General features: G+C 39.2%; 1 protein-coding gene across 1 annotated transcript in view; it reads right to left on the bottom strand.

Moving 5' to 3' along the window:
* ADGRB3 (adhesion G protein-coupled receptor B3) overlaps nt 1–26,177 on the bottom strand; it is a gene marked incomplete in the record, with an annotated part of 595,656 nt that overhangs the window by 230,830 nt on the left and 338,649 nt on the right. Inside the window, 2 exon segments of the mRNA XM_034766231.1 lie at nt 11,650–11,725; nt 13,468–13,614. Coding sequence (XP_034622122.1) covers nt 11,650–11,725; nt 13,468–13,614 — 223 coding nt within the window.

Consider the following 26,177-nt stretch of genomic DNA (forward strand, 5'->3'; position numbering starts at 1 on the left):
TGCTGCTTATGATCCCTCAGGCTCAGAGCGAGCCTTCAGCTACCAGATAGGAATATTGCTTGTGACTCTCACACCCTTGCTTGCATGCCTTCAATGTTCTTTTTCCCCACCCCCACTCATTTTAAAAATAAGCACAACTGTTCACAGGAGCACATATTAATAGGGCAGACTTTACCATCTATTACAGAAAAGTCTAGTCCATCTAGATTTTGTTACAATAACATGACATCGCAAATCTTCAATGTTTTTTATTTTCCCTAAGGGAACAGTGCTTGAGAGAGGATTCCATTTTGCTGGAGCACTGAGATATGAAATGTCATTGCCACAATATTAGAAACATAGCTCAACTGAGAGCACAAGGAATCAAACCATCCTTTCTGAAGCAGGGCATGAATTCTACAGTCTAATTTATTGGCCATGTCATACAACAAGAATTCAAATATTTAAATAGGTTATAGTGCTTATATAAAAAAAGGAAACACTTTGTTTTTTAGTTAACCTCCTATTTTCAATTTTGGTAACACTCATATTCCTTTTGAGAGTAACGTACTACTGCAGCAGACTAATACTTAACAAATTTCCAATGTAATATGTAGAGCTACAGTTGTGAAACTACTAACATTAATGTTAATACTATGCTTAGTTCCCAATGCATTGCACAGAAAATGTACCCATAAATGCTTTAATAGTATGGCATAATTTGAAAGGAAGCAAAACCAAACAAAATTACAATACATGTTGACTTTCTCTTACAGATCACACAGGATACAAAGTTGGCCTATTAGTCTTTAAGATAAGTCTTTTGTTCAGTTTACATAAGTGAATAATTGTCATAGGACCTAATCACATCAGCCACACCATTAGGGGCTCATTCATCTGCACATCTACCAATGTGATATATGCCATCATGTGCCAGCAATGCCCCTCTGCCATGTACATTGGCCAAACCGGACAGTTTCTACACAAAAGAATAAATGAACATAAATCTGACATCAGGAATCATAACATTCAAAAACCAGTAGGAGAACACTTCAATCTCAGTAACAGACTTAAAGGTGGCAATTTTGCAACAGAAAAGCTTCAAAAACAGACTCCAACAAGAAACTGCTGAACTTGAATTAATATGCAAATTAGACACCATCAAGTTAGGCTTGAATAGAGACTGGAATGGCTGAGCCATTACACACATTGAATCTATTTCCCCATTAAGTATTTTCACACCTCTTGTCAAACTGTCTGTAATGGACTATCTTGATTATCACTACAAAAGTTTTTTTCTCTTAATTAATTAGCCTCTTAGAGTTGGTAGGACAACTTCCACCTTTCCATGTTCTCTGTATGTGTATATATATCTCTCCTTACTATATGTTCCATTCTATGCATCCAATGAAGTGGGCTGTCGCCCACAAAAGCTTATGTTCAAATAAATGTGTTAGTCTCTAAGGTGGCACAAGTACACCTGTTCTTCATGTCAGACTTTGATGGACCAACATTTTTTGTCTGTACCCAATTTGGGGCTCTTAACCTGAGGGATCTAGACTTTACATCAATGTATTTAAAGTATGAAACCTATCGCTGCTGAGTCTCTGTTTCTAAATAGAGGCTAACATTAGAGTTGTTCTCTGAAAGTTTTTGTTTAATGATTTTGTGAAGTGCCTCAGACACTTCTGGCATGAAAGGTATGTTAAACAGGAATCAAGTCCACACTGAATGCAAAGGCAGAGTTCATGATGCATTGGTAAGTACAAAGCATGCTATGTATTGCTATTTCCAAGAAAATCCAAACTTGTCTTGTTGTAGGGAAATACATTGACAGGTGATAAATGTCCAAATGACAGGGGTTAAATCCTGAAATTATTTACTCAGACAAAAGTTTTATTAATTGCAATTAGAATTTTGCCTGAGTAAAGGCTTCAAAATTCAGGCCAATGAGTGTTTTGGCTGAGTGAGGACTAATAAGGGCTTCAGGATTTTGCCCTATACTATTAGTTTCAGATCTGAGAGGTAATAGTTTAGAATAGTAGTTCTAAAATACAGTTATGTAATCAAATCCTTTATTTTATAGGTAAATTGGATTTGATAACTAAATAACAAAAAATTTCTATCCAAATATACGTATCTCTTCCATTATAACTAGATATAGAGATTTCATGGTGATGTGAGGTCAGTGGATGAGGGTTAGAACGAGTTTAGATTAGCCACATTAATCAGGAGAGGTGGAGCTTTGAGTAAGATATGTGGCAATCTCAAGTAAATGCAAATAAAGTCATTGTATCATATCAACCATCAGGTATTGTGTAAATGTCATGTATGTTACAGGAAAAAATAATTAGAAAAGTCATATGGCCCTATGGCTCTATCCTGCAACATAGTGAGTGTTATGTCCCCAGTCCAACAAAGCACATGAGCAGACCTGTTGAAGTCGATGAGCCTTTTCTGGACTGGGGCCAGAGTTGTCAGCTCCTGAGGAGGAGAGCCGAGAAGGATGGGTGATATGTGGGAGAGCACATTTCAATCTAGTAACAATATGAGGATGTGCATGTAAACTGAGTGGAGAAAAAAAAGCTTTGCTAACTGCAAAATCATCTCCATTGGATCTGTTATTATTTTATGTGGGCAAAACTTTAAAAACTATTTTTATGGATAGCATTATGCCATGTGTTCCTTCATAGTACCCAAGAGGGGAATTATACATAATGTTGTTTTGAAAATTATTGTGCTGAAAATCAATTTTCTGAGAATGTAACAACAATATGCATGTTGAGACACCCCAGGGCCTACACTACAGCTGTGGAAACATTATTCAGTGTATACAGTATTCAATGAGGCCCTAGAAATTTCAGTAAATTATTAGGAAAACAAAGTCTTGCACATTACAGTACAAAAGTATTGCAAAATATGTGTTTACTAAATGAAAATGAGATCTTTTCATCTTTCTACTTGTGCATGGGAAGGGGTAACTCATTTGGGGAAAGTATCCATTGTGCCTGTGTATTTTGGAAAAAAAAGTAACACAATTCTAAGTCATCATAAAGTAGATAGAATAACATACATGCAATAACATACTTATTTGCCTTGTTCAAAAAGGAATTTTAAAGAACAATTAATGTTAATAGGCCCAATTCTCTTTGCTCAGTGAGTTTACAGGATTTATTAATGTTAATGAAGTTATCCTCAGAGTAAATCAGAGTAAAATCAGGCCTTAACACTCATTGTATACCTTAATTTCCTAATATAGGAGTTTGTGAGAGGTACTATACTGACAGTCCTGGATAATGAAATCCTTAATTTATGACCAAATGTAGTAGTGGGAAACAGCTTTCTACTAGGAATTGGAACAACCACAATTCATTTGACATACACTACTGGCACATGGTGATAGAATTCAGTCACTACAAGTCTGGGCCTTATTCACATCAGGTGTCAGCTTCACAGAGGGATGTGAGAACCTACCTTCTACTTCAGGTGCCTAAATCCAAAATGTGGATCCTCAGAACCTCCATTCAGCTGCCTAACCTTGTAGACACCTAAATCCCTGCTAGTGGGCATGTGCAAATCTGTCTTAATCCGGACACTGGCATCTAGCTCACGCCCAAGCCCTGATTTCATTCTCAATCTAGGTATCCCCTGCTTGTCTCGCCTGTGGGGTCCAATCCAGTAGGCATGCTCTGAGCACAGCTATTCTGGCAAAATACAGCAGAAAGAGGTGGTGGTCGTAGTGCCCCCCTTATGCCCAAGAGCCGACCACTTAGAGCACTCTAAGTGGGAGACCTTGATTCAAATACCCAGTCCTAGGTGAGTACCCTAATCGCGGGACTGTAGAGTCATTCTAACTCTCTCTGGCCCAATGAATATTTAATTATTTGTGCAAAGAGGAATAGCTCTATAGCTCAGTGATTGGGGCACTCACATGGGAGACCTTGAGTCAAGTCCCTACAGCACATCAGGCAGAGTAGGAATTGGAACTTGGGTCTCTAACATCCTGGGCGAGTGCTTTGCCCACTGAGTATAAGGGTAGCACCTCTTCCTCAAATCTTTTCTGATGTTGTTGCAAGAAATGACTGACCTCACTTAGGCATCTGACTCTTGGAGAAGTCTGATGATTGTGAATCCTGTTAGGCACCTAACTCCCTTTTGAGGGTTAGGGCTTAGTGTCCTCTGCATCTTATACTTATAAAGGTATAAAAGAAAGAATCAAAATCACTGTCTGTCAGTGTAAGGGCCTTCTCGTACTGTGACAGGCTGAGGCCTTGTTCTTAGGCTAAGCCTTTGGCTAAGCAGCAAAGGCAGCCATAAACTGGGAAGTGAACGGTCACATCCTTACATTCCAAACTAGTCACATGGAAATAAGGTGCTATTGGGCTGTTAGGAATACAATCCTGTCCTGATATTCCTATCACCTCCAGAGGAAGGGAAGAGCCTAGAAGATCTAAAAGGAAACTTAGTGTGATAGCATCCTGTCTGGCAGGAAATCACTTATATCTGGGATGTGAAATCCTCATTCCTGTATTCTATCACTGTAGTCTCTACTTCCCTATTGGAATCTCTGTCTGGTTCTGTGATTGCTTCTGTCTGCTGTAAAATTATCAAACTAAATTATGGCTTTCCCAGTTTATGGTTGAGAACAAGGCCTCAGACTGTCACAGTAAGAGAAGGTCCATACACAGACAGACAGTGATTTTGATTCTTTTATACCTCTATAACTAGCTAAGTAATAAGAATACACCTAAATTCTTAAAGTATAGGCCTTTACAGACAGGCCTGAATATCTATATCCTAACACTTAGCACCACCTAAATCAATATAAATCATTCTAGTTTTTAATTCTAATTTAATGTATGTTTCAGTTCAGTTTTCTGGAAAGAGTCTAGTGGATACAGTTTAGCATAAAACATGGTTGGACTTTTTCAGATTCAGGGTTGTATCAAAATGAACATTCCATTAGTAAGATTTAGAGCTCTAGTGCCTTTGTTGTCATACCTTGAGGTCTTGAAATCAAATTATGAATGTAGTTGCTGCAGGCAATGAAATGCAACACACTCCATTACCTGATTAGCTGATGGATATAAATTGTATATGTATCAGCAATCTAATTTCAGTATGAAGAAGATTAGAAGAAGATTAGGGTTGGAAGAGACCTCCAGAGGTCATCTAGTCCAACCCCCTGCTCAAAGCAGGAACACCACCAACTAAATCATTCCAGCCAGGGCTTTGTCAAGCCGGGCCTTAAAAACCTCTAAAGACGGAGACTCCACCACCTCTCTAGATAACCCATTCCGGTGCTTCGCCACCCTCCTAGTGAAATAGTTTTACCTAATATCCAACCTAGACCTCCCCCACTGCAACTTGAGACCGTTGCCCCTTGTTCTGTTATCTGCCACCACTGAGAACAGCCGAGCTCCATCGTCTTTGGAACCCCCCTTCAGGTAGTTGAAGGCTACTATCAAATCCCCCCTCATTCTTCTCTTCTGCAGACTAAACAAGCTCAGTTCCCACAGCCTCTCTTCATAAGTCATGTGTCCCAGCCCCCTAATCATTTTCATTGCCCTCCACTGGACTCTCTCCAATTTGTCCACATCCTTTCTATAGTGGGGGGTCCAATACTGGACGCAATACTCCAGATGTGGCCTCACCAGTGTCAAATAGAGGGGAATAATCACTTCCCTCAATCTGCTGGCAATGCTCCTACTAATGCAGCCCAATATGCCATTAGCCTTCTTTGCAACGAGGGTACACTGCTGACTCATATCCAGCTTCTCATCCACTGTAATCCCCAGATCCTTTTCTGCAGAACTGCTGCTTAGCCAGTCCGTCCCCAGCCTGTAGTAGTGCAAGAGATTCTTTTGTCCTAACTGCAGGACTCTGCACTTGTCCTTGTTGAATCTCATCAAATTTCTTTTGGCCCAATCCTCCAATTTGTCTAGGTCACTCTGGACCTTATCCCTACCCTCCAATGTATCTACTTCTCCCCCCAGCTTAGTGTCATCTGCAAACTTGCTGAAGGTGCAATCCATCCCATCATCGAGATCATTAATAAAAATGTTGAACAAAACCAGCCCCAGGACAGACCCCTGGGGTACTCTGCTTGATACCAGCTGCCAATTAGACATCGAGGCGTTGATCACTACCTATTGAGCCTGACAATCTAACCAGCTTTCTACCCACCTTATAGTTCATTCATCCAATCCATACTTTTTTAACTTGCTGGCAAGAATACTGTGGGAAACTGTATCAAAAGCTTTGCTAAAGTCAAGATATATCATATCCACTGCTTTCCCCATATCCACAGCGCCAGTTAGCTTATCATAGAATGCAATCAGGTTGGTCAGGCATGACTTGCGCTTGGTCAATCCATGTTGACTGTTCCTGATCACCTTCCTCTCCTCCAAGTGCTTCAAAATGGATTCCTTGAGGACCTGCTCCATGATTTTTCCAGGGACTGAGGTGAGGCTGACAGGTCTGTAGTTCCCCAGGTTCTCCTTCTTTCCTTTTTTATAGATGGGCACTATATTTGCCTTTTTCCTATTGTCCAGGACCTCCCCCGATCACCACGAATTTTCAAAGATAATGGCCAATAGCTCTGCAATCACATCAGCCAATTCCCTCAGCACCCTTGGATGCATTAGATCTGTGCATGTCCAGCTTTTCTAAATAGTCATTAACCTGTTCTTTCACGACTGAGGGCTGCTTACCTCTTCCCCATACTGTGTTGCCCACGACGGCAATGTGGTAGCTGATCTTGTCCGTGAATACCGAGGCAAAAAAAAAGCACTGAGTACTTCAGCTTTTTCCACATCATCTGTCACTAGCTTGCCTCCCCCATTCATTAAGGGTCTCACACTTTCCTTGACCTTTTTCTTGTTGCTAACATATCTGTAGAAATCCTTCTTGTTACCCTTCACATCCCTTGCTAGCTGCAACTATGTTTTGGCCTTCCTGTATGTTCGAGCACCCTTCCTGTATGTTACACCCCTGTATGTTCAAGCAAATATTTTTATACTCCTCCCCTAGTCATCTGTCCAAGTTTCCATTTCTTGTAAGCTTCCTTTTTGTGTTTAAGCTCACTGAAGATTTCACAGTTAAGCCAAGCTGGTTGCCTGCCATATTTACTTTCTTTCTGCACGTCGGGATGGTTTGTTCCTGCGCCCTCAATAAAGCTTCTTTAAAATACAGCCAGCTTTCCTGGACTCCTTTTCCCCTCATATTAGCCTCCCATGGGATCCTGCCCATCAGTTCCCTAAGGGAGTCAAAGTCTACTTTTCTGAAGTGCAGGGTCAGTATTTTTCTACTCTCCTTTGTGAGGATCCTGAACTCAGCCATCTCATGATCACTGCTGCCCAGGTTGCCACCCACTTCTACTTTCCCTACCAATTCTTCCCTGTTTGTAAGCAGCAGGTCAAGAGGAGAACAGCCCCTAGTTGGTTCCTCCAGTAGTTGCACCAGGAAGTTGTCCCCAACACTCTCCAAAAACTTCGTGGATTGTCTGTGCACTGCTGTATTGCTCTCCCAGCAGATGTCAGGGTGATTGAAGTCCCCCATTAGAACCAGGTCTCTGATCTGGAAACTTCAGTTAATTGTCCGAAGAAAGCCTCGTCTACCTCATCCTCCTGGTCCGGTGGTCTATAGCACCCACCCACCACGACATCACCCTTGTGGCTCTTGCTTCTAAACTTAACCCAAAGACTCTCAACAGGCTTTTCTCCAATTTCACACAGGAGTTCTGAGCAATCATAACGCTCTTACATACAGTGCAACTCCTCCACCTTTCCTCCCCTGCCTGTCCTTCCTGAATAGTTTATACACATCCATGACAGTGCTGCAGTCATGTGAGCTACCTCACCAAGTCTCTGTTATTCCAATCACATCATAGTTCTTTGACTGTTCCAGGACTTCCAATTCTTCCTGCTTGTTTCCCAGGCTTATTGCATTCATATACATGCACCAAAGATAACTAGCCAATTGCCCTGCTTTCTCAGTATGAATCAGGAACCCCCACTGTCGCACCCTCCTCGTGTTTCTTCCCGGTATTCCACTTCCCCACTTACCTCAGGGCTTAGGTCACTGTCCCCTGGCGAACCTAGTTTAAAGCCCTCCTCACTAGGTTAGCAAGCCTGCCTGCAAAGATACTCTTCTCTCTCTTCGTTAGGTGGATCCCACCTCTTCCTATCAGTCCTTCTTCCCAGAACAACAACCCATGGTCGAAGAATCCAAAGCCCTCTCTCCAACACCACCTGCGCAACTAAGTATTTACCTCCACAATTCAACGGTCCCTACCTGGGCTTTTTCTTCAACAGGGAGAATGGATGAGAACATGAATTGTGCCTCAAACTCCTTTATCCTTCTTCCCAGAGCCACGTAGTCTGCAGTGACCCACCCAAGGTCATTCTAGGTAGTATCATTGGTGCCCACATGAAGAAGTAGGAAGGGGTAGCGGTCTGAGGGTTTGATCAGTCTCGGCAGACATTCCATCACAGCCTGAATTCTAGCTCTAGGCAAGCTGCACACTTCTTGAGTCTCTCAGTCTGGTCAGCAGATGGATGACTCTGTCCCCCTTACAAGGGAGTCCCCAATCACCACCACCCGTCTCCTCCTCTTGGAAGTGGTGGTCGTGGAACCCCCAACCCTAGGACAATGCATCGTATGCCTTCTGGTTGATGGGGTCTCCTTCTGATCCCTTCCCTCAGATGGCTCTTCCAAATCATTCTTCACACTAGTACCTGTGCAGAGCCTGAAAATGGTTTCTTAACTCTATCTGCATAGGGGGTACATGGTTTGTCTCATTCGTCTATTGGAGGTCACATGTTGCCAATTTTTTCCCTTTTTTTGCAGTGCCCTCTCTGATTCTTTGGCATGTTGTGCCTCCAGAACCAAACACTGACTTCTGTCCAGAAAGTCTTCATTTTCTCTGATGCAACGCAAGGTTGATACATGCGTCTTTAGTCCTTTAACCTTCTCTTCCAATATGAAGAACAGTTTGCACTTTGTACAATGAAGTCACTTCTATCCTCTGGGAGAAAGAAAAACATCCTATGCAGATCACAACAGCTGATTGCTCATTATCCACGTCTTCCTTCTAAAAGCATCCTCAAATGTTGTATTTACTTCTCACAGAAGCCTGAAAGGCAAAAACACTCTGTGGGAACTCCCCCCAGGCAAACTCCCCCTGTTTGCCTGGCCTCTTTTTGCCGCTCACACAGTTCGCAACTGGCTGCCTTTTTATGAGGCTGCTGGTTTGAAGTAATTGGCCTGGCTCAAAGCCTTCCCTCTAATCAACCACTCAAGGCCCACCTGGAACAAAGCACCCCCAATTCACATTTTCAAACAAACAAACAAACAAACAAACAAACAAACGGTCAATCACTCCCAATTCACATTTTTCGAACAAACAAAACAAACAAATACATGGTCAGTCACACTTTTCAAACAAACAAGCACACCGTCAAACAGTCCCTGCAACTAGTTCCAGTCAAACAAATGGTCATAGCAGACAAACACTCGGATATTCACCCCACCAGCTCACAACACAATCCCCTAATGAAGCACTCACCTTATCTCCTCTCGGAAGGTTCCCAGGCAAACTTCCTCTGTTTGCCTGTCCTCTGCTCGCTGCTCACAATAAATATTGATGAAGTGCAACAATGTACATAAGATACTAATGCCCTCATTCAGAAGGTCTTATACACATACGAGGTTTTTATTCCTGATGCACATACACAAATATAACCCACAATACCACGTTCGCAGAATTTGTATCACAAAGAGGCAGCTCAAAAGTTGACTCTGTTTACACAGAACACACTGTGGGGCATCGGGAGATAACTGTATCATTTCATCTGAAGTTCTATAGGCTTTATTTATACATAAAGACACTTAGAGCACCAAGCCACACAGACCTGGAAGCTCACTTTTTATGGAAGGCTGATCAGTTGTTCAGAGGAGAGGTCAGCTTGCTGTGGAAGCCAAGAACCAGCTGAAAGTAGCAGAGTCAATGGCAAAAATCACATGCAACATAGCTGTACTCCTTTCAAGACTCACAGTGCCCTGTTCGCTATACATTTAGGACCCAATCACTCACCGAAGAAGTCTAGCAGTTTAGGATTTTTGCCATCAACCTCAATGGGGGAAGCAATGCGTCATTAATTCCTATCCATCAAGAGTACAGAGAGGAGTGCTCTGAATAGCTTTGAATGTGCTGATGGATGGACTTTAGTAGTCCAGACTTGTTTTCTATAAATTAAAATTAAGAAGCTAGGAGTGCTGACAGGGCCTGGCCATTGATAGCTCTTTGTAAAATAAAAGTTTGAATGATTCATGGCCACCTTGATACTCTTCCATGGCTGGCAGACTTTCCCTAAGGTATTCCAGAGACAGCTGAATACGATAGTCATTTGGCTCTATTTCTCAGTGTGGAATAATAGAGAGAAACTGCTGCCATAAACAACTCTTCCTGGCTTCTTTCCTGGTTTCAGGAGTTAGCATGCCAAATAGAAAAATGTTCACCAAAATTTGAGAACAGTATGATTTATTCTTTATGCTGTACCATAAGTGTGAATGGTTCCTTAAGAGTACTTCTCTAGATGGCAATGTCCTGATATTTGAGGCAGACATTTAATTAATTAAGGTATGGAGGGGCCAAGAGAATGGTGCACTGCGTAGAGATTTCTACCCTAAAAAATAGTGGCTAGCCACTGCAGGTGCAGAACACATTAGAACTTAATTGGGAAGCTATTTTTTTCAGGACTAACCTCTTTTTTCCTCTTATTTTTTTTCAGATTATCATTGGCAAAAAAAATCTGCATATTCTTCTCATATCTCCTTTTGGATATGATTTCACTCCAACTCTGGGCAAGGGAGAGAAAAGTGTCTGGGGTTTCTACTTCACTAATAACTATTATGAAACAATGTTCAGTGATTGATTGTGAAACAAAAAAACATATCAGTAGTAGCTACTGCACATAAGACTGTGTGAAAACATGGAGGTATTTGATTCAATGGAGCGTGAAGAAAAGGGAGAATATTGGTTTCTAGTATTTTAGGCTGCCTGGGAGTAAAATTAGCTCTCCCTTTCTATTTAGATACTTGTGCAGATCTCAGAACTGAAGTATTTGAGCTGTACAGATGTATGCATTTCTTCTTTCCAAAAAAGTCCCTTCATATAACCCTACTGTCCTCTGCTAATGCAATTTAATTGAAAACGTATCTGGAAGCTAACGGTGGTGGCTTTCGTGAAAGTGAGGCCAGGCACAATCGGTATATCCTTGCTAGAGCACTTTCACTAAACTGATGAGCATCAGTTTTAAGTACAAATACATAAAGCCTGAGTATTTTTTACAATTATCCATCAGCTTACATACTTACAAAGGAAATTCCCTTCCTACCCCATCCCCAGCCCCCCAAGCTAAAGTTTAGAATAAACAACATTTACAATATAGCAATATGATTAACAAGACATTAACATAGTATACACAATAATTCATTAAAGAAAGACCATTTTATTTTTTAAAATAATAGTTGTAAAAAGTTTATACTATGCTATAAAAAACTACATAAACAAATATGGCCCTTATTGACTGATTTCACCTTGAGATTTCCTACAGTCATGTCCCTGAAGTAATGTAATGTATGTGGCATATCTTAATAGTTTCTTACCTTAAAGTGGGCAAAATAAGTTCTAAATTTTTGTACAGCACTGCTCCAAGCACAAATACAGTGGATTCATCTAGTTCTAAAATAAAAAATAAAAGTTAAAAATACCTTAGTCAGCACATGCCTCTATGGATAGTATTTATCCTTCCAATATATGTTTTATTTAAAAAAAAATCATCATTAGGGCTCTACCAAATTCATGAAAAATGCATCACAGACCATGTAATCTGCTCTCCCCCATGAAATCTGGTATTTTGTGTACTTTTACCATGTACTATACTCTTTTATACTACAGAGTAAAAGTATATACAAGTACACAGTGTTTCTCAAACTGGAAGTCCCAACTCAAAAGGGGGTCTCAAGCCTACTGTAGAAGGATCACAGTATTGACACTTCTACTTCTCTGTTGCCTTCAGAGCTGGGTGGCTGGAGAGCAGGGGCTGCTGGCCAGGCTCCAAGTCTGAACACAGTGCCACACCCGAGGCACCACAGAAGTAAGGCATAGAAGTATTGCCAACCTTACTTCTGCGCTGCTGCTGGTGGTGACACTGCCTTCAGAGCTGGGTGGCCAGAGATCAACGGCCGCTGGCTGGGAACCCAGCTCTGAAGGCTACTGGTGGTGCCTTCAGAATTCAGCACCCATCTAGCAGCCGCTATGCTCCAGCTATCCAGTTCTGAAGGCAGCCCAGAAGTAAGGGTGGCAATACTGCGATCCCCCTACAATAGCTTTGCAATCCCATTTTGGGTCAGGACCCCCAGTTTGAGAAATGACTTCAGAAATGACATGTTTATATTTTGCAGTTTTTAAATATATATTCATACTTTTTTACAACTCCATGAAATTTAAGATTTAAGTATCTGAAATCATGAAATTCAAGATTTTTAAAATGTTATAACTGTGAAATTTACGAAAATGGACCATGAATTTGGTAAGGCCCTAATCATCATAATTGTGAAATATATTCTGCAGAACTCTGTTTGAATATTAGAACATATCAGACATAAGAACGGCCAGACTGGGTCAGACCAAAGGTCCATGTAGCCCAGTATCCTGTCTTCTGCCATTGTCAGGTGATTCAGAGGAAATGAACAGAACAGATGGATCAAGTGATCCATACCCTGTCATCCACTTAGAATTGCTCTTTGATAAGATCCGTCAGTATGTAGTAAACTCTGTCAGTGCTTTCCAATGTATTTATCTTCATTCTGATATATCCAGAGAAACTATCTTTAGAGGGCATTTTTAATATGAAGGGGGCAGATGCTCCAATGTGGCTTATTTGCACCGCACCACTAGTATATATTGGCCCTAAAACCTGTGCAACTACTCTGGGGAGGATTAGCTAGTACAACTCAGATCAGCCTTTAGGATGTTCTAATCTGGTAGAAGATTGGCCCTGCAATCACAGTGATTGTAGGACCAGGGCAATGCATAGAATAGCTTTAAGTCATCTATAAACATACGTTTGCAAGGCGAGCACTGTGCAGAATAGCTGGATCCCAAGATTTTGCCTGACATGTATTAATACTGAATATTGAAAATATTGGGAATACAATGAAGCAAATACTTTGCACTTCTACAGGACCTTTTGTCCAAGAATCTGAAAGTTCTTTACCTACCTTAATTAAAATTCAGCACAGATATTTAAGGCTGGGTAAGTATTTTTATTATTATTACAATACTCATTTTAGAGATCGTTAGCAAAAGCACTGGGACATTAAGTACTAGCTTGACGAGTCCATACTTCCCAGTTTCCTCAGTCTAACTATTAAATAAACACTTATCCGCTAATAAAATATAATACCTGAATGCATCTTTACCTGATGACATAGGAGTGAAGATATTTTTTGGAATGACAACCCTGTCTTCTGAGTTTCGTGCCCAGTCAACCATTCCTTTCCTTCCTTTCATTGGGAAATTGATGTCTGTTAGAACAGATGCTGCAGGAAGCTTCTGAATGCTAGCCACTATTAAGAGAAATCATAAAATCAAATAAAACATGTTTTACACTTCAAAGCATTATTAAGAGGTCATAACAGTAAAGTAGTAACAAAAATGTGCAATAATGTATTTCAAATAAAATGAAAATTTATAAGGCTATTAACTGGGACCATACACTTTATTTTCAATTTATTAGATAGTTCTACTGTGGATTAATGTTATGGCATTGATTCTATCACTTGTCAGCCAGGTTTATGTTAACTCTCTTAACAAGGATTATTGAATGCGCTGGCTCATACCCTGAAATTCACATGTAAGCACATATCTGAGCTGTGTCTTCAGAGCAAATTCTGAAATTATTAAATGTGACAGTACAAGGAAGAGGATGCTTCAAATTGCTTTGGGAGATATAACTGCTAGAATCAGGCTAATGAAGCAATAACAGTTCTTCTCTCCCCTGCACAAGCACAAAAATATCTGGAGACATTAAAGAGAGTCACATACTAAAAGCTACTGTTGTTTCCATACAAAGCAGAATAACAAAATATACCACATGATCAGTTTCCCTTAAAACAACAATTCCTCACCATGAAATATTTATTGTATGGGTTTTTTAAACTAAAAAAACACAACTAAATATACATAACATCACTGAGCTGAACAGAAAGATAAACCTTATAATAGGCAATTTGGAATTTTGTTTACCCATCTTAGTTTTCTTTCTGTTTTAACTCATTTTTTATCTAGAAATCGGTTTTATCTTTGCCTTGAAATCTGAGTGCAACTCCATGGCAACACTGTCAGTGTCTAGTAAGATTCAGGCTACTTTTAATCAGATGACAGTGATGCAAGTCTTTATGCACATTCAGAGAGATGATAAGCAATCTCTTTGGAGGTAGCTCCATTCCTAATGTAAACCATGTTGATAAGCATTTCTAGTGCAATGCTTTTCCTAATTAATTTATGACAGGGATAATAGAGTTGGTGCAATTTGCACATGAGGTCAATTCCGTGATTTGCATAATGATTTGACTGCAAGTGTTCCATAGAGGGGTTAAAGAGAAAGACAATCACAGAGGCAAAATTAAAGTAGGAAACTATTAAGAATCTCATAAGTGGATTTCATTTTAAAGGAAAAATAAGTTAACGCTACCAGCTCCACAAATGTATTATTTGACAACTGGCTCTTAGTTCCAAATTAGAGTGGTTATGTATTATAGCATCACATTAGTGAGGTTGTACTCAAGGCTCTTCCAGGCTCTCCATTATAAAACTATCACCAGGGGTTTATTGTGACAGTTAAAATCATCTCTAGGTTACAATTTGGCATATAGATTCACAGCCCTAGAGGAATGTTTTTCCTTGTCAAATTTTGGTTGGCATGTGTGTTTGTGTGTAGGGGGGAGAGGGAAGAGTTCAGGTGTTTCAGAATTATTGAAGCATAAAATGGATTGCATATTTTTCACATGCTTTTATAATTCCAATATTAAATACATTAATCTTGTAAAAAGGAAATTTTCCTGGTCATTGGAGCCTAATTAGAGAGTTTTATTTACAGCAAACCAATTTAAAACCACGTTTATTTAGTTTCCAAAAGTAAATACATGTAATACAATTAACATGTTCAGACTGCTTAACACATATTCTTATTTTAGTCACAGAGTATCTGTCTGTCTATCATTCTGAATACTATTTCATCTGTGCATCAAAAAGACTGTTCCTCATTTTTCAGATAAACGAAACAAAACAGGAAATCAATGTTAGTCAATGGAATTCATTCTGCAGGACAGAAAATCATTTTAGAAATGGTGAAATGTTAAGGGTCAAGGACTATATTTCTTTGGATTCTATCTAGATATTTTTAACTCAGTCCACTATCATGATACTTAAGCACTTCTCAGACATGAAGGCTCCAAAACAGCCATTAAGGATAAGCGGTTAATAGTACACAAGTTAAACATTCAGTTAATGGCTTTCATAATACAAAATAATCCTATATGTGGTTTAGACCATTTGTTCTTTCCTAAAAATAAAAACCAACCGCACAAAAAGTTCTCAGTTTAGTTTTGTGAAAGTTGCCAGATCTATACTCTGAAGAATGAAATTCTCTGCTTAGCCAGAAAGCAGGCAACAGCCATGCAAACTCAACTGTGAGCAGGCCACAGCCTTGTTCTGAAAGAATTACCTGTAGGGATCAGTGTAGATGATCAGATCACACCAAGCCCTGTCATTCTTTAGCCACTTTGCTGAGACTACAAACAATATGTTTCCATTAATATCAGCTATGACAATGGAGATATGGGTACATAGTTCACTAGAATCTGGACAGAGGTCATAGTTCAGTCCCTATTAAGATACCAGCAGGATACATAAAGGGGAACCACTTTCTGTACAGTAACAAATCTTCAGCACTGCGGTACATCTTACTTTAGTTCTAAAACTAAATTTCATTCACATTGAATATTAATATGTGACTCATCACAGAGATCTTGGAGCACGACCAGCTGCATTTCCATTGTGAAATGATGCTTCAGTATTCTCAGACTCAATTTTAATCTGCAGCATAAAAAATAACTGTTTACTGTGATGTGAGTGTTGAAATCAGAGGGGCATTTAGGGAAGCCTGCATGTAATTCAGGTGCCAGGTCATTCACATACCAGGAACTCAAATGTCATTTCCTTACATAAGTATCCTACACAGAGAATAAAACAGAATGACATTTTATTCACTCTATTTTATCGTGTTCTCTGTATGCTATATTTGCATTAGGAATGATGCTCCAGCTACTGGCACCTGAATTATTTAGTGCTGCAATTACCATATACTTTTATATCCAAATTTTCTGACTTCAACACTCTGTTCAGTAGAAACAAAAGCAACACGTATTTTTTTAATCACAAAAACAAAACCTCATGACCTGAATGCTAAGTTTATAAAACAAAAAAATGACACCAACAGAAATTCAGAGACACTCTTGGGTATTTTTCTTGCACTTATATAGAGGGGTAAAATGTACAAAAAATCCCAAGAAATACAACAACAATTATGTACCATTCCAAATAGCTATAATATTCAATAAAAAGTTTAGTAAAAAATTATACAACAAATAAGAAGGAACAAAAAGAAAAGAAGATAGAACAAAAGAAAAGAAAAAAAGATCTGGGTCCCAGAAGAACAAAAGTATGGGAGCACTGGCATTAGTAACAATATGAGAAGTTTATAGTTTATATATAGTTTATGCATTGTTATCATAATCTACAGTTTACATTGCTCTCTTGCACAAAGATTTTTCTGTTAATGATGTGGGCCATTCTTTTATAATGGTCTGTTTCCCAGTGCTTTATCGTTATTTTGGTTTGTAAACATAATACTTACATATACCCATGTTAGGCACCAGCACATAACAATTGGCATAGATAAGCCATGCCTCTGCTGCTTCTACCTGTGCTATCATGGCTACATTGCTAACTATACTTGTGCTAGCTTAATGAGAGCTAGCACAGTTATGTGTAAGCAAGCAGGGGACTCAAATCCTTAAGTTATATACTACAGAGATAGTCTAAGGAAGTAGTTCTCAATCAGGGGTCCATGGCCCCTTAGAGGGCCTCGAGCAGGTTTCAGGGGAGCCTCCAAGCAAGGCCAGCATTAGACTTTCTGGGGCCCAGGGCAGAAAGCCGAAGACCCACTGCATGGGGCTGAAGTCCAGGTCCCTGAGCCCCGCCACCCAGGGTTTAAGTGTGTGTGTGGGGGGGAGATCAGAAAGAAAAAGGTTGAGAACCCCTGGTCTAAGGAATTCTGCCCATGGACCCAAACTATAACCTCAACTTTCAGCAGCAGAATTTAGAATCTAAACCTGGATCTAGATCAAAATTTCAAAATTGGTCTCTAGCTCTATCAGGGGCTGAAAACAAAGCCCCAGATCTAAATACCTCTAGATAGGATATTTGAAATCTGGTTCTGAATTTTGCAGCTGTTATTACTTTTTAAACAGAATGAAGAACGTTGGGCCTGATTCTCTTCTCAGTTCCACTGATTTACACAGGAATAAATTAGAGGAGACTAGGGGCTCATCATTCTACAATGCACTGGTGCATTGACACAGTATATTTAATGAGGGAAAATGGTTAGGTAAATTTTACTCATGTGTAGAAGGCCAGCACAACATCTGTACAATTCTTAAGTTCCATTTAACTCCCATATCAGAGCTTGAGAGATTTTAGCAATGCACAGCTTTGTACTTTACCCCTACACAGGGGTGAATTTCACTCGCATAGAACAGGGTTCACTTTACAATACTACTATAAATAGATGTGCACAGTCAAAAATAGCTAAAGAAAGGTAACAATGAGGCTGAAGTAAAGCACACATATGCCCTGTACAATATATTGAAAAGAAGAAGTTGTCCTTCCAAATATATTACTCTAAATTAGTGCCAAGTTCAGGAAGAGTTTGCTTATCTGCTGTTTGAGTACCAAACTGGTTGTCAAACTAGACCTGTCCGGGGCTTTTGCCTGGGGATAGCAGCTTCATGGTAATTTGAGAACCAAACTTTCCAGGAAAGTTTCTACATTTTGCTTTTAAAAATAAGCAAAACTGGAAGGAAGAGTTGTTTATAATTCTTCCATCATTCCTCTTTTCCTGCCCCTTCCGTACTTGCTCACCTACTGCATACAAGATATATGTTTTTTTCTGCATTCAACAAACCTGAGTTGATAATACCAATTGGTTTTGTTTTTTCAGTTCAGAGGTGTTGCTCCCTCTAAGTACCCATGCATATTTGCCAAGGAAAAATTAATAGATCTGCCATCAACACATGTTCAGTATATAACATATAAAAGCACTATTGCATTAAACTTCAGAACACCAAATCTGTATATTTCTTTACAGATTTTTTTCATGTAAAAAATGTCTGTATTAGAAATAAATATGCCTCAGTTGGAAACATATTTATAAATTTTAGAATTATTCTGCTGACCTCTCATGTAAGCTATTACTTCCTTTGCTGAAAAAATAAGCTCATTCCACTCAGCTCACCCTGGATATACAGGGAGCAAAGACCTCTTTAGCACATCATCAAAAAGCCAGATGGGTATATTAAAGATGATTCATAGCAGATTTACCATATCCACTTAGCTCCCCGCCTCAAACCTTTCATTTTAAAGGTATTCTGTGATAATCTGTAATGGTGAAATCCTCTTCTCGGGGAAACCCATTTGTGGATCTCTGGATATGCTATGGATCTCTGCATACCAGTAGTCCTGGTGATCCCCTTTGAAATCCTCCTCTATGTGCTTGTCAAATTTTATTCACATAGATTTGCTTGTGGCAGGGCCTGATCCCTTGACATGATCGATGTGTAACCTATAGTTACAGAGTCACATATTTGGGGTACTTTTACACATGTGTGTGTTCACGGCTCACAATTAATTGATTAATCAGATAAAGACTTTCATACTCCATCTATTCACATGTAACATAATAACATCATAACAAGGCTCACTAGCCATGTACCTGTCATGTGTGTAGTTCCCTTTTTATATTCTTCACAGATTCCAACTCAAACGGATTACCTGATCATATCGAAAATTGTTTGAATTCTCCCATGCCAATGTCCACTTCAAGGTTAATGTCAAAACAGTGAAACACATAGTAGGCTACTAGTGTGGCAGGGGAAAATTCAGGGTAACAAGATTTAGCCCAGTCAACTGTGCCATAGTTGCAGCTCTCAGAAATCTTAAGCTAATTCATGCATTATCTAGATTGTGACGTTTGTCAGTTCATGTTCTGTACCTGCAATGACTGAGGACCAAAGTCACAAACCATTTATCACAAAGAATATCACAAAAATAATTCTGCCCGAGATTGCCCCAAATATCATGAAGTCATATGTGTCAGAGGGATTGAGGTGTGATGGAATCCAGTGCTTGAATGGAACTATGTAGAACTACCTAGTGTAATATTCACTCATAGAACAGTGCACACAAGATGAAATATCACAGCACTATACAGTATACAGTGTAGTATTCCATGTTGTATTTAAATATCTTCTATGGTCAGCAATGAGTTTATGTAAAAAAAAAAAATCACCTTTCTTTCCAACAAATCTGCTCTTTATGAGTATCCACACATAGTCTGGTCCTAAAGCAAGACGACATGACATATGCCCTGCTGCTCCATGAGTATGCAAGGAGGGGAGGGCACTAAGAGATCTTTGCCCACTCCTGGTGTCCTTGAGCAGTAGTGCCTCACAAATGTTATCCCTAAGTGCAATTCTTAGAACAAGACATCCCATAGGCCATGGGTAAGGGTATAGAACTGCCAGAGCCAAAGTCCTTCACCCCGTAGCCAAGGAGGACTAAGAGTGGGTGGGATGGAATTCCTCTGAGTGCAGGAGAATTCTGGGAGGAATTCTACTTCAAGGGCTGGATAGCTAACACAGAGCTGTGTCTTAAATGTCATACTGAACCCTACATGACTAAGAATAAGAAACTTCTTATTACTGTTAGTACCAAACAGCCAATACAGCGATGGGAGAGTGTAATTTTATTCTGGTGAACACATCAGTATGATGGTTAACGATATCCCAATCAGAGAAAATTTCTTAAGAAAGCACTATACATGGGCTCTGTAAATACTTCCATATGGAGCTCTCTAGAGAGTCATTGTGATGGGGATGAAAGATGCCTGATGCCTACCTCTAGGTAAAACAACATACATATCACAGAGATGAGAACCATAGACTTAGATGGCTCAATTTTACTTTGTACTTACAAACTGCTATAGCCTTTAAAAATATGTGAAGACTAATCAACACGCATGAAAGGTCACATAGTTGCCCACAGCTAAACATGACTATAACACGTCAGTAATAAACTGGCACAGCGATAATATGGTAGGTATAATATTTAGCTCAGGTTAAAAGGCAACACAACTTAAAGCAGTGATCAGGATACATTTAATAAATGCTGGAATTCTTGCTATTATTCAAGTAATTAAACTAAATACATTTTCATGGGCTACAAGTCAAGCATGCCCCTTTCCTTTTATGTGTGCTTTAGTGATTCAACAGAATCGAGCTATTTTTTCTATACTATTTATTAGCCTAGCTCACAAATGCATTCATTTGAGAAGACTTGTGAACTGACAGTTTATTGTAGCTGCATTCTCTTATTGGTTAAAGATCCCACATTTGTTCTGATGAAAAATCTAGAGATCAAAAATAACCTTGGTAAGGTACTAGGTCGTAAAATCAATTGGGCAAAATCGTAAATCCTTCCTTTCTCGCCAGCTCTCTGTCTTGTTCAAGGAAAACAAAGTGGAAAATTAAAAATTTATCTTATCTTAGAATTAAACTAATTATAGGCTAAGATTGTTGTAGACAATACAAGTTTTGCTGTCTGAAAAATAAAAGATGATTTCAAAAGGTGAAAATTATTAAATCTCAATTTCTGATGAAGAGTTAGTGATATACAAATGGTCGTGGCACCACAGGTAAATGTTATGTTCCAGATGCTGCCACTGCATAGCTCTTTAACTCGCTTCAGACACTTAGAAAAATAGTATCAGCATTTGGGGGGCATTATTATTAATCATTTATTATTTGTGCTACCCATAAGGTGAATATGGCTCTTTGCTGCTGGTTAAAGTGACATACAAAGAATATTCTCTCTTTTCCAACTCACAAGCTTAAGGCATGAGTATGAAGAATATACAGTATAATAAACTCATTACATACAAACAAGCTCCATGCAGGCAATCACAGAGGGATGTATCTTCATGGTAGGTAAAGTTCTTCCTGAAGGAAGCTTCTGAAATAAGGAGTGAATGGGGGCCTGTCGTGCATTAAGTGGAAGGTTTTTCTATGTGCAAGGAGCCATGGTAAAGGCAAAAATATAATAAAAGAAAGTCCTGGGGCCCAATCTTACAATGTGCTGTGTGTTTCCAACAGTCCTGGGTGCTCTCAGCTCTCACTGCATTTATAAGGAGTTCATGGGGTTGAGCACCTTTCAGCATGGGGCCCCAAGGCAGCTCTCAGGGAGAGAAGAGAAGTTTAGGAAGAAACAATGTCTTTAGGTTGGTGTAGGACTCTAGAATGCCTTGACATTTAAGAAGAACTTGAACTCTATAGACAAAATGAAGGGAACCAGGAAGACATGCCAAACCCACGAAAGAAACACAGGAAGTGGGCTTGTTTTTGACTTAATTGACTTGTGAGTTGCTTGTTGGCTAGTTTTTGGCTTATAGCGTGTTGCTTGTTTGGCTTGTTGTTTGATGCTTCTTGTAGCTTGTTGCGTCTTTTTTTTTATCTGCTCCCGGCAAGCAGGGACAAGGGGGGAGAGAGAGTCAGGGGTGCATAGAGGGCCCACTACAGTCCCAGACTGCACGCTGGGGGATCTAGTCACATAGGGTGTTGGGATTCTTAGGGATTGGCTTGTTTTGGCCTTGTTTTGAATGGGATTAGCTTGATTTTTGTGAAAGTTGGGGTGCTTATTTACCACATGAAAGTTGGCAACTGTGGAGCCAGGTGGTGGGAGACATGGTTAGAGCAGGAGGACAGGAAAAGGATCCTGACAGTTGCATTTTGGATAGACTGTAGAGAGAGAGAGGCCAGAGAGCAAGAGTTTTTAATAAGTGGGTGAGGATTAGAATATGGATTAAAGTTTTGGTAATGGGGGTCCTGAGGAACGAGAGAATTCAAAGGGAAGCAGCAGCAAGATGTTGCAATTGCCTGGATGTGAGCAGAGAAGGAGAGAGTGGAACCAAAAATGACTTTGAGGTAGTCATCAAAGAAAGGGAGAAGGAGGAAGGGTTTTGGAAGAAATATGATATGCACATTCATCAGGGTTAAGGTGTTGACAGTCAACAGGATGATACAGTGGAAAGACAGGCAAAGATGCAGGACTTGTCAGAGAGCATGAGGTCTGTGGTGGAAAAATATATTTGGAAATTATCAACATAGAATCCACAGAAACATAATATCACCCAGAGAGAAGGGTAACGGAAGAAAAGGCTCACAAATGGATCTGGATTTTACTGAGGAACACCTCCATCATCATCTGAAATGACATTATCAGGTATTTTTAGATACAGATATCAAACTATGAACAGACTAAAATGAAGGTAATGTTATATTTTTTAAAAGTAGTAATTAGCATGAATAATTCCCATGTATCTGATAGACCCAAACCCTGTATCTGTACAGATCCTGAACCAATGATTGCACATGGCCCTGACTTTCATAATAGGCTGAATTCCAAAATGAAACAATCCAGAAATTTCAGATGTTTGATATCTGATCACGATCCAAATTTTGTGTCTTTAGTTATCCATCTCAACTCTGTGCTCATGCTACAAATTTAGCATTGAAACAGGAACTGAATTTTCCTTTTCAGTAAAGGAATGGTGTACTCACTATAGTCCATATACAAGGCTGTTAGGAATGCAAGTCACAGGGTATCTTGCTTTTTAATACCATGAACTGACTCTACTGAATGGAGAGAGACAGAGAGCAATTGTGTTCTACAGCTTTGAACACAGAACTTGGCATCAGGAATTGCTGAGTTTAAATCCTGGCTCAGACACTGACTTCTTCTGTGGCCTTGGACAAGTCACTTCACAGGTCTGAAGAAGTGGGTTTTTTACCGACAAAAGTTTATGCCCAAATAAATCTGTTAGTCTTTAAGGTGCCACAGGACTCCTCATTGTTTTTGTGGATACAAACTAACACAGCTACCTCTCTGATACTGAGTCTTGGTCCTGTTTTAAACCTCAACTCCATCCTTCCTCCCACACATTTATAAGAAATGCTTTTGTTTACTTGGAGACAAGTCTAATTTGTATGTTTTCAAGAGGGGAGATAAAATGGATTAAGATTCACTAAGGGTTTCTCAACAAATGTTATCCTAAGGCACCGGAACATCTAATTTCCAAGGTAATGCACATTGTTTATTTAGATTATGTGTGTAGTGCATAGTACAGTGGGGCCACACTCCCTAATTGGGATATCTAGGCACTACCACAATACAAATAGTAAATAATAGTATTTAGAAAGAATAATTAGTACACATTGCTGGGTTCTAAATTAACTAAGGAGAAGATGTTAAATGTTATTATGTAAAATGTAATAAAACAACTGCAATGCACAGAGTTAGTAAAACAGACTAACTAGACATTGGGCCTACAGAGAAGAAGTATACCATTTGTCATTATATACGTCAAAGGTACAATCTCACTTTGAATAAAATGTTCAATTCAGCTCTGATCAGCCCATTTCAAAAGAGAGAGAGAGCAGAAACAGAAGGGGGCCAATATAAATTAAAGATACGGAAACTATTCTGTAGAGAGGAACTAATGAAAAGAGTTCTGGCAGAAGTACTATTTTGATACATTTTTCTTACTTCAACGATATCTTTAAATAAAAAATGACATAGCGTTCTACACCCATGCTGTGTCATCAGCACACACACATATGCTTCTGAATCCCAACTGGTCTGTTTGGAGTATTAGTGAGGTGCTGCGTTTCCAGAGACTATTCTGTGTTTCAGAGAGTCTCCATGTTGAGGCACTTCAGTGCACTGATCCGAGGAAAAGGATACATTTTCTTTAGTTTTGCAGGAGACATACAGAATGCAGAATAAACCTGTCACAAATTGCCATCTCGGATTCCAGTTCTTAATTGCCAATGTTTTGCTTTTCAACCTTTCCATTAGCAGAGATATGTGCAGCATGCATACATAGCATACCCATCTACCATCTCTTCAGTGGCTCTGCGTCTAACTGAACTCTCCACTATAGCTATTCCTCCCCACAGATACTTTTTTTTTTGTTTTATTTTTGGAATTTGGCACATCCTTTAAGTCACTCACACCTGTAACAGACAAACTGGGGAAAAGGGTTCATTGAAACAAAAAAAGCCCTATTTCTCAGAAATATTGGTCCAAAAATGAATGTATTGCTCAGACAGAGTTAATCCCTTTCTAGAATAGGGAATGTTCTAGAGAAGGACAATTCTATATTGAAACCAAGTGAGGTAGCCATTTATGCAGCACACCAGAGATGAGCACATTCACCCCAAATCATTTGTTCTTGAAATTTTGCAAAATGTTATTTTTCTGAAAGACCTATTTTATAAGATTGCTCTACAGTTTTTTCCTGATGTTTAGAATGCTATGTCATAACAAGTGAGAGCTAGCTTATTATTATTAAAGGTATGAAAACTGGAGGTTGGAAGTAGTTATTTTACTGAAAACTTCTGTCAGTCTTATTGCAAAATAACCCACATTTTTGCTCTGAAAAATAAAACATCAAATCTAAATCTGAGCCCAGTTTTACTCACATGACATCCTTAAAATCATTAGCATTGTCTACACTGTCAGCACTTTTATGTAGTCAGAATAAATGAATTTATGCCATTCTACAGTATTTGACTATTTGCCAATTATAACCACAATCCAGGTGGCTTTCCTAATATAAATCATCCCCTTTGAGATTGGACAATCATACAGCAGGTGGCTTTCCTAATACAAATAATTCCCTTTGGCATTGGACAATCAAAAAGTGTCATCATAGTTTGTCTTTTTTCCCATTACATCTTGATTATAGTATTGCTACCTAATAAACAGGATTTTACAGAATGTTGGAATGAAATTGCTTCTGAGCCTTAAGTTGCTATTTTTTGTTCTCTGTTGTACGTAGTTTTTACTGTACTATTGCTTTTATACAATATTTTTGATGTACTAAATTGTTTTTTTGTTTCTAATCCCAAAGCATCTAAATGGTACTTTATTGGAAACTAAAGCTAACTGCACTCCAGTGGCAAACATTAATAAAAAAACATTACTAAACTGAACAACAAAGGTATAAAGTTAAGGGTCAGTGCAAGGCTACCCAGCTATCAGATATTATTCCAAAGAATGTTTTTTTGCAATAATAGAAGTCCCTGCTATGGTGGATGGGGTCTAGACCAATCCTGAGATAAATTGTACCTGCTAATTAAATCTTGATGATTTAAATATTTGAGTTCTATAAATCATGCTATGTAACTTGCACAGGGACTGATTCTATTTGCATGGTAATGAAGCATTCTCAAAAGACGCTGAATTTCTTCTGTGAGTGAATGAGACTTTATGTGTATGTGCTAAGACAACATGCTAGTTGCACTCGTTAGAGCAAAGAATTAATTGGAAGTAGAGAAAAACTTTGTTGTTCATAGTGCACACCAACATCCACATAAACATTAACACAGGAAGAGACAAGAACTTAGCATAAGCAAATATAAGGAAAAAAATCAGTTTTGTATAAGAGCTAATCTAATCAAGCTTGTTTTTAACAAGAAGAAATAAATTGCACTACTCTGGATTGACTCAAGATTGGGATCATTTCACAATAGTGTATTAAACTAGGTAAAACTCTCATCTCACAAAAGGAGACGTGCAGTGGTGCTGAAACATTTTTTATAGTGGGGTGCTGACGGTAGAAACCATGTATTTGGGTTGTTATTACTGTTTCAAGCCAGGGGTTGCGACAGCACTCCCAGCACTCTTAGCTTTAGCACCTACGGAAAGATGACTAATTCTAGAGTCTCACTTG

The sequence above is a fragment of the Trachemys scripta genome, chromosome 3, assembly GCF_013100865.1.
Source record: "Trachemys scripta elegans isolate TJP31775 chromosome 3, CAS_Tse_1.0, whole genome shotgun sequence".
Lineage (NCBI taxonomy): Eukaryota > Metazoa > Chordata > Testudines > Emydidae > Trachemys > Trachemys scripta.